The sequence below is a fragment of the Apodemus sylvaticus genome, chromosome X (assembly GCF_947179515.1).
Source record: "Apodemus sylvaticus chromosome X, mApoSyl1.1, whole genome shotgun sequence".
In the NCBI taxonomy this organism is placed as follows: domain Eukaryota; kingdom Metazoa; phylum Chordata; class Mammalia; order Rodentia; family Muridae; genus Apodemus; species Apodemus sylvaticus.
The window spans coordinates 23,925,856-23,936,224 of record NC_067495.1 but is presented as its reverse complement, the minus strand read 5'-3'; the positions used below and the strand labels follow the sequence as shown (position 1 = coordinate 23,936,224).

The 10,369-nt window shown below is 39.7% G+C and overlaps 1 protein-coding gene across 1 annotated transcript; it reads left to right on the top strand.

Moving 5' to 3' along the window:
- Positions 1-332: 332 nt before the first annotated feature.
- Positions 333-1,377, top strand: LOC127674392 (heterogeneous nuclear ribonucleoprotein A1-like 3). The gene is made up of 3 exons (XM_052170200.1): positions 333-446; positions 567-703; positions 921-1,377. Exons 1-3 carry the CDS (start codon positions 333-335, stop codon positions 1,375-1,377), a joined length of 708 nt encoding a protein of 235 aa, XP_052026160.1.
- The last annotated feature ends 8,992 nt before the right edge of the window (positions 1,378-10,369 follow it).

Here is a 10,369-nt window from a genome sequence, read left to right as displayed (position 1 = left end):
CCCCTGGCTGGGCTGCCTTGTCTGGCCTCGGTGCACGTGGGTATACCTTGTTCTGAAGTGATTGGATGTGTGAGGGTGAAGTGGTATGGAGTTGGGGAGGGCTCCCCCTTCTCAGACGAGATGGGGAGGGGTACTGGGAGAAGAGAGTACTGGGAGGGGTACTGGGAGAAGAGAGTACTGATATCGGAATGTAGAGTAAATAAATAAGTAAATTAAAGGGAAAAAAGAAAGCATTTGTATTTTCTTTCAGTCTCAGGAAATGGTACTATTGCTCTATCAATAACTACAACCTGCTTCAATGTGTAAACTGTCAGCCACACAAGCATGGGGACATGAGTTCAGGGCCTCAAAACCCACATAAAATCCCAGGTTTGAAGGTTCCCAGCTGTAATCACAGTGCTGCAGAAGCAGAGGCAGCTCATATTCCAGGCATCCCAGCCACGATGGTGAGCTTCAGGCTCAGTAAGCAAGGGTATCCTAAGAAGTAAGATGAAGCCTTTCTTTCTGCCTGTTGCTACAGCTGAGGAAGCATTACTGAAGGCTTCCAATTCCTGCCTTCTTTCAAGGGAGTGGGTGGTGCTATAAAAGCAAGGCCACACAAGGTAGATCGAAGAGTTGTGGATTCCAAGAAAGCTGTGTCAAGAGGAGACTCTCAAAGACCACATGCTCACTTAACTATGACAAAGATCTTTGTTGGTGGTACTAAAAAAAATACTGCAAATGAGGTACAAGAAGAAAGGAGTAGTGGCCCCTTGTTCTGGAAAGACTCAGTGAAGCAGTATTCAGCAAAACCAGAACGGGGAAGTGGGAAGGGGTGGGTGGGAGGACAGGGGAAGAGAAGGGGGCTTACGGGACTTTTGGGGAGTGGGGGGCTAGAAAAGGGGAAATCATTTGAAATGTAAATAAAAAATTATATCGAATAAAAAAAATACTGAAGAAGGTCACCTGCAAGATTATTTTGAACAGCATAGGGAAACTAAAGTCATTGAAGTCATGACTGACAGAGGCAGTAGACAAAGGAGGAGCTTTGTTTTGTTACCATTGAAGATCCATGACTCCAAGAATAAAGCTGATATTGAGCAATACCATTCGATAAATGGCTACAACTGTGGTATAAGAAAAGCCCTGTCAGAACAAGAGATAGCTAGTGCTTCATCCAGTCCAGGAGGCCAAAGCATTTCTGTAAACTTTGGAGGTGGTTGTGGGGACAATGATAATTTAGGTGGAGGAAGAAATCTCTGTGGTTGTGGTGGCTTCGGCTATAGCCAGGGTATAACTAAAATGGATTTGTTAGTGATGGAAGCAATTTCAGATGTGGGAGAAGATACAATGTTCTTGGCAGTTAAAAGAACTAGTCTTCAAACTTTGGAGCAATGAATGGAGGGAATTTTGGAGGGGGAGGATTTAGCCTGTACAGAGACAGAGACCAGTGCTTTTCTAAAGCAGGAAACCAAGGTAGCTGTGGTGGTTCCAGCAGCAGCAGTAGCTACGAAAGTTGTACAAGGTTCTAATTGATACCAAGAAAAAACTCAGGAGAAGAGAACCAGAGAAGCTATAAGTTACAAGGGTTCTGTAAACTCAGCCAAGCACTGTAGTGGCAGATCCTAGCCACTGCAAAGAAGATATGTTTTAGGGAATATTTATGTATATGGGTTTTGTACAGCAGGTTATTTTAGTTTCTGGTCTGTAAAGAATCCCAGCAATGTAGCTTTAATGTAAACATATTTTGTTCAACTCAAGGTGACTCTTATATGTTTTCTGCATGCCCTAGGCTTACTTCCTTTTGACTTCATCTCTGCTCAGTGCTCCAGTATCCTCCTTCTCCTTTCCAGCCACACTTGCCTGCCTGCTACTTCTCTTGCATGTGAGGTGCACTCTCATTTCTGATAAGCTGACCAAGCATCAGGGTTGAAACAGAGCACTGCCTTAGTTAGGGTTTCTACTACTATAATAAAACACCATGAGCTTGGGAAGGAAAGGGTTTATTTCATCTCACTCTTCCAGGTAAAAAATCATGACTGAGGAAAATCAAGGCAAGTAGTCAAACAGGACAACTACCTGGAGACAGGTACTGATGCAGAGGCTATGGAGGTATGCTGCTTTCTGGCTTGTCATCCATAGTTTGCTCAGTTTGTTTTCTTATATATTCCAGGACTACCTGCTGAGGGTGGGTACAACCACATTAAAAAAACTCAAGAAAATCTTCTACAGAGTTGCCTATAGGCAAATCCTATAAACACATTTTTTTTTACTCCTTCCAGAAGAAACTTACCCTATGTCATGTTGAGTTGGAAACTAAGCCAACATGGGGACAAAGGGCTTGGGAGCTAGGAGACATTCAGTGCTAAAATGAGAAAGTATTGGGAAACCCAAGACAAATTAAGCATCCCAGTTTTCCCTCTGCCTGTGTGCCATCATTGGTATGCATTGCTCTTTCCATAAATATATAACTTGCCTCTCTTACGTATCCTAATCTCAGTTTCCTATTCCTTTTTCTCCTTCTGATAGTATCTGTGCTACCACTCTGCTCTACATTTTATGGCATATTTCATTTCTGCCCCCTCTATGATCAGGTAAACCTATCAGAAATAGTTTAATTGCTGCTGTCATTCTAGAACTTAGACTAATGCCTGCCACACGGGTAACTATATATGTGCTGGCTAAAATTATCATGCTTGTATACTACTCAATAATGCTCTTGGAGATATATAGAACTCAAGATGATTAGACTTGCTCCAGGCAGGCCTAAATGAATCAAATACTAGTCCTTTTGATCTTAAAAATCAATAAGATGATAGAAAAAAATTCCCTGACATATGTAAAAGTTCATAATTATAGAAGAAAGGGAACTTGAAAAGCCAAAGCCTGGAAAGAAGGAAAAGCTGAAAATGGGCAGTTAATGTGACTGACATAACAAACATTTTGCTATTTTTTATGTTTTAATATGTATTATAATCTACTTATACTTCTGAAAGGCAAACTGGGGTTTATTCCACGCACTATATAAATCAGCTATTATACTCACCAACAACACTCTAATCAAACAAATTACTCACCTGAGAGTGGGGGGAGAGGTTCAACACATTTATGATTAAAGATTGGCAGTATATTAGGAAGAGTGGAGATCAGAAAACTCAAACCAGCACATTTCATCTACAACTGGTTTCATAAACAAATTTTTCTTATTATCAGAACATGATAAGGTGTCCTCCTAATTAACTGTCTTTTGTAAGAGGCAAATATTCACTTCATGAAGATAAACATTAAATTCCTAATAACTTTTCTTCTTCCCTCCTGTTAACACCAGGTTTGGGATCAGTATCTGGATGTATTCTGCCATTCAGAGCTTGCTCTAACAGCTCAGGACACATAGTGTCCATCAACAGTATACCATACCCTGTATACCAAACTTCTGTCTAAAGAGTAGTAGCTTTCTCACGTGCATAAGATCCTTGACCTTAGAGTACTTTGGGCTTCTCCATACTTCTGTGATTCTGCCCGTGACCTAATCATAATCTGATTCACTGCCTCTGCATAGCAAAACAATGGAGGTAAAATGAATCTATCCTTTTAAAAGAGGAGACTCAATCAAGCACAGGCACATCCCATCACTAAGATCATAAAAAGGCATAGGTATTGGTGGGAGATACAGTATACACAGTAGAGAAAGAAATGAATTGAGACAGCCCTTGTTCTGAATCCATATATAAATTTTCACAGAAGACTATGTGCTAGATGGTGATATATTCTCTGAAGATACAATCACAATTACCTGATTTTTTTTAAAAAAAGCTTTAGTCTAGTGGATTGGAGTTATGTTTCATTTTGAGATAGTCGCATATATCTGAGGCTGAACTTCACCTCTCTAGGCATCTAAGGATGACATTGTTCTCTTGATTCTCATGCCCCCAATCCCAGAACATGGGAGTCTGAAATATGCCATCATATCCAATTTAGGCAGTGTTGGTAATCAAAATGAGGACCATATGCTTACCTAGCTATCAACTGTGCTATATTTCAGGGCCAATTGTTTTACTTGTAATAGTAAATGCTTCCATATAATCTAATGATCTAAAATTTTTTCAAGTGGAAGAAATTGCTCTAGGACAAAAATGTTTGATTTTTTAAAAAGCAGCCTTGAACTTCAAAACAGGACTAGACTTGAGGCTGAAGCAAATGAGCCCTACTTTAAGGCCTCCCCCTTGAATACATGCCAACCACCTCTCTACAAAGATCCCTGAGTCAGATCACCAAATAAGAGTCCCTGAAAGAACACAGTAATATCAGCAGCCCACATTTCACCAACCTTTCCCCTGTCTGAAGGCTTTTTTGCCTTCATTCCTTACAACAGTCTCACTCCAAGGGAGCCATTATCTTCCTTTGACACTGAAATGGGCCAGAGAAGAATGAATTACTACTGTAAGATCTAAGGTGACACAGCTGTTACCTGGAGATCATTGGTTGTTCTGACTCCAATACTACCTTTGCCATCACACATGATATTGGTGACAATAAAAAATGACCATAAGGGTTTCACTAGGTGAGCACAGAGACAGGCAAATCCCATTCTCAGTGCTTTCCATACAGAAACATTTATGCCTCAAAATCGTCTTGTGAGTTGAACTTGACTTTGATTCTCATTTCCAAAAGATAAATGCAATCTTAGGGTGACTAAGTGATTCATCAAAGGGCCCTCAGTTGATAAGAAGCTCATGTTCAGAATCAGGGATGGCAAACGTCATCTATAAAAGGCCAGATAAAAAATGTTTTAGGCTTTATGGGCTAAATGGACTGCTTTATTTTTGCATCCTGTGTTTTACTAAGGAGACCACACACATACACACAGACATGTACACATACACATACATACATGCATGCACGCATGTATGCAAAGAAGCTATATTGCTATAATATAAAGCAAGTAAAATCTAGTCCTTCTTAAATATTACTAATTTTATGATGAAAATCCTTTTATAATAGGCATTTTACATTTTTTCTTTTGAACATGTAAGATGAACAAGTCCATTTTAGCTGGAGGAGGGAAATAGCAACAAAGAATGCCCAGGTAGACAAAGAACTCAGATAAACAGAAGGTAAGCACTTGTTGCAGCTAGAAGATGTGAAGGGCTGTTTTACTTTCCCACTTGCCTACATTTGAAAATTTTATAACAAAGAGTTCAAAGCCTGAATACAGTACTTATTGTTCAAAGGTTGATTGTCATGTGTAATGGTGTACACCTTTCATCCCAGCACTTCAGAGGCAGACATAACATTGTGAGTTCAAGGCCAACCTGGTCTATGTAGTGAGTGACAGATCAGCCAGAATTGCGTAGTGAGACCCTGTCTATAAACAAACAAACAAACAAACAAACAAACAAATAATAAAGATAAATGAAAGGGAGAAAAAGACATTTACTACCAAGCTTAACTAACTGGGTTCTATCCCTGAGATTCACATGACAAAATAAAGATCCAACTTCTGCAACTCATCCTCTGACTTTCAAATAAATATACAAAATAAGTTTTAAAAAGGTAAATAAGTATAACAAGAATTTTTTAAAAGAATGTCAACTTGACAGCATCTGCATCAACTAGGAGAGAATCCTACGAGCATGCTCGTGAGGAATTCCCTAGAGCAGGGGCCCTCAACTTCCCTAATGCTGCAACCCTTTAACACAATTCTTCATAGTTTGGTGACCCCCAAGCATAAAATTATCTTCATTGCTACTTTATATCCAACAGAGGGCTAATATCCAATATATACAAAGAACTCAAGAAGTTAGACTCCAGAGAGCCAAATAACTAATTTTATTACTGCTATGAGTTGTACTATAAGTATCTGTATTTTCTGATGGCATTATGCAACCAGTGTGAAAAGGTAGTTCCACTTCCCAAAGGGGTGAGAACCACTAGTCCAGACAATGTTACCCGAAGTAGGAAGATTCACCCTATGTATGTGTGGCACCATTCTTAGAATCCTGAACTGAATATGAAGGAAAAAAATGAGCTGAGAGCCACCATTTACTGCTCTCTGTGTCTTGACTACAGATACAATGTTACTATCTGCCATTAAGACAACAGAAATCATCAGTTGATAAAATAGCATGAATATTTTTGAGTTCAAGATCAACACACAGAAAATAAATTGAGATTATAAAATTACTTGTGTGGATGCCTGTGTGCACGTGTGTGTTTATATGTGTATGTATATTTTGTATGGCAAAGAAATAAGTATATTGCCCACCTATAATTTGAGCAGAAAAAGGGGGTGTGGATCTAGTTACCTCAAGTCCAACATACAATAAGCCTAAGATGAGAGCACTAAACAAAAGAACTTATTGAGGAACAAAAGAGCAAGCAAGACAAGTAATGGTGAAACAAAATAACTTACAAGTACTAAACAATTACAGCACAAAGAAAATGAAAAGTATTGGCAACAGACACTAGGCCAGTAAAATCAAATAGACATTAGCTCTGAGGAGTCATTTCACCTAATCTGATAATTGATATTTAAGTAAGAAGCCAGAAATCATTTCTAATATTTGGTAATGAATATTACTTTTAGAAAATATACCTCCTTGGTTGTTAAATAAATGAGAATACTGAAAAATGCTAAGAATATTTATTGACAATGGTAGTGAGATATTTAGAGAAACAGGAGACCTCAGGGAGTAATTTACAATGATGGAATATAATAATGAGCTATGAGTGAGTAATAAATGGTTTATGGTGTTTCGCCAGAGATGTCAAACTAGATATTTTTTGCTTTTTGCTTTGAGAACACAAGATCTGTAGTCCAAGTTAACCGAGAACTCACTTCACAGTTCAGGCTGGCCTCAATACTTCTGCCTCAGCTTGCCAAGTTCTAGATTACAGTTTTGAGATAACACAAGCAAGGTTGTGTTAAAGGTCAGGTAGTATTCACATACACACATACACACACACACACACACACACACAGAGAGAGAGAGAGAGAGAGAGAGAGAGAGAGAGAGAGAGAGATGCTGAAACTGCCAACAAACAAGAATTTTAAGAATAGGTAATTTTTTGTGCTTACCTATTTCTGCTTTCTAATGATACAGTTTGATATCATCCAACTTGAAGAGCAATAACTAATGCCCTTCCATGAGATTCCACACCTAGCATCACTCATATTTGACCAGACTGAAGCTTCTGCTCAGTCTCTCAAGGGCTCAGTGATCACTGTTCTTAGTTTCTGGCAAATAGGCTTACCTATTTTGCAGAAAGTCCCAGCTAGGAAATAGCTTCTAGAAGAATGTCTACAAATATGACATCTTTGGTTCCACCAGGCTTTTCTGCTTCTGGGTAAGGGGACTGACTTGAACAAAGGTATCTTAAAATGAAATATCAAAATATCTGAGATGTATTCATGTGCCTGTAGCCAATATAGAATTTATTAGGAATAACATCCTGAGTGAGAATAGCTATGATCACTCTGATAAGACACTTACATATCAAAGCCATTAATATTTCCTCATGGACTACCATCCTAAAAATGGAATTCTGTTTCTTGAATTTGATAGTAAGTGAACTATCTTTGAGCTCCTCCTTAATCCCCACATAGTTTTATTTGAAACATACCAGCTACATAAGTCCTGATAATTATTTGCAAGTGATAAATCTTCAGTAATCATACATTTAAGTGTTTTTAAAGCCTGAAACAGAACAATATTAACAGAAACAATATTAAACTGACTTCATATTGATAAATAATGTTTCATAAATATTTTCCTGTGCTAATAATTCAGAGATAACAGCAAATGAGAAACCATTTCTTGTATTTAACATTTCTTCCCCTCAAATCCTAACTGTGAAGAAAAATAGGTTTATTTTGGCTTATTATTTCCAGAGGGCCAGAGTCTGTCATGGAGAGGAAAGCATGGAGCAGGAATTTGATGCCAGCCTGACAGTAAGTCGGGTTTAGAGACCCCATTTCATTCAGACACACCGGAAGCAGACAGACAAAACAGGACAGAGGGGTACGACAAACCCTCAAAGCCCATTCCCAGTGACTTGCTTTCTCTAGCAAGGCTGACCATCCTGAAGTTCCCATAATCTCTCCAATCAATGCCACCATTTAGGGACATGGACCTATAAGAGACATTTCTCATCCAAAGCACAACGCTGATCATGAGGTGCTTTCTAACTCTTTTCCACCCCAACCATATACCATTAAGGACTCTATATCTAATATAGGCTGGCAAGGCTGGAGAGCAACCATGTTAGCACACACTACTAGAATGTTAACTGTTCTCAGGCCACAGAACTTCAAGATAGCTCAATAAATGTCTGTATGGATAAATGTGGTTGAAAATAATGCTGTCAATAAAAGAAGACCCATTTCCAGATCTGAGTTCTGAGAAAATTCTGTCTGTGGAAGCAAAAAAAGGAGATGAGCAACAAAGGCTTTAAAGAACTGAGGCCAAGGAGATGGCTCATTGATGAAAGTGGCTCCTGTAAAAGCTGGAACACCTGATTTGAGGTCCCCAGGACCAACATAAAAGCTGGGCCTGGTGCTATGTACCGAGAACTACAGGGGGAGGGCAGGAGAACAGACAAAACCTTGGTGCTCACTGACCAGCCATGTGTATCGCCTGTTGGTGAACAAAGAGTTCAGTTGATTGTAGCATGATTTTCTTTCACTTTGCATACATGCTATGGTGGAGTAGTTTGGTGGTCTTGTGGGATTCCTGACAGTGGGATCAGATGTTGTCTTTGACTCTTTTACCCGCTTGTAGAACCTTATTCCTCCTACCCTCCTACTGGGTTGCCTCGTCCAGCCTAGATGTGAGGACATGGGCCTGGGCTTATTGTAGCTTGTTAGGACTTATTTGGTTGATGTCTCTGGGAGGCCTTCTCTTGTCTGATGGGGGATGGGAGTGGCAGGGGTGAATCTGAGGGACAGAGAAGGCATGGGGAGAGACAGAGGGAGGGGAAACTGTATCTGAGCTATAATATATGAGAGGAGAATGAAAAGTAACAAATAAATCAGTAAATAAAGGAACAAAAGGAGTTCAGTAGAAGGAGACTATCTATAAAATTCACAGACTAATGGAGGAACATCTGTTGATCCCTGGTTTCCAAAAATACCTATGTACACACACATACAACTCAAACCCATATATGCAACACACACATAAAGTATTTTCAAATACTAATTTACACACCTGCCTTGGACTGCCAGCCCTGTCATCATAAATCCATAGAGACAAGGATGGTGGTGTCTCTTCCCCTGTGTGGTAATTAGGATTTGGCATCATTTCATTCGACTGTCACAGCAAGTGGGCCAAGCTGCCAAGCACTTTATACGAATATGCTAAAATACATCAAAGAACATTGTCCTTCACCTTCAAGATTCACACGTATTTTCTGATCACCATTCTAAGAAACTAATTAATAGCTTTGTCCCCAAATCTGCCTCCCATTGTCTCTGACTTTCTCTTATGTTCCATGGCACACCAAACATCCCAACACACACACACACACACACACACACACACAAATAATAAATAAATAAATAAATAAATAAATAAATAAATAAATGTAATTTCAAAGAATAAACACCTTCAGCAAATAAAATTAAAAAATAAATATGATTTGAAAAAATAAACATTCCTTGGCAAATGGATGGAACTAGAAAATATCATCATGAGTGACGTAACCCAACCACAAAAGAACACACACAGTATGCACTCACTGATAAGTGGATATTAGTTCAGAAGCTTTGAATAACCAAGATGCAATTCACAGACCATATGAAGCTCAAGAAGAAGGAAGACCAAAGTATGGATACTCTGATCCTTCTTAGAAGGGGGAACAAAATACCTAGAGGAGATACAGAGACAAAGTATGGAGCAGAGACTAGAGGAAAGGCCATCCAGAGACTACCCCACCTGGGGATCCATCCCATATATAGTTACCAAATCCAAACACTATTGTGGATGCCAAAAAGTGCTTGCTGATAGGAACCGGATATATCTGTCTCCTGAGAGGCTCTGCCAGTGCCTGACAAATACAGAGGGGGATACTCTCAGCCAACCATTGCTCTGAGCACAGGGTTCCCAATTGAGGAGCTAGAGAAAGGACCCAAGGAGCTGAAGGGGGTTGTAGCCCCATAGGAGGAACCACGATATGAACCAACCAGTACCCCCAGAGCACCCAGGGACTAAACTGTCGATCAAAGAGTACACATGGAGGGACCCATGGCTCCAGCTGCATATGTAGCAGAGGATGGCCTTGTTGGACATCAAAGGGAGAAAAGGCACTTGGTCCTGAGAAGGCTAGGTGCCCCAGTATAGGGTATTGCCAGGACAGGGGTGGGTTGGTGAGCAGGGGGAGGAGGGGATGA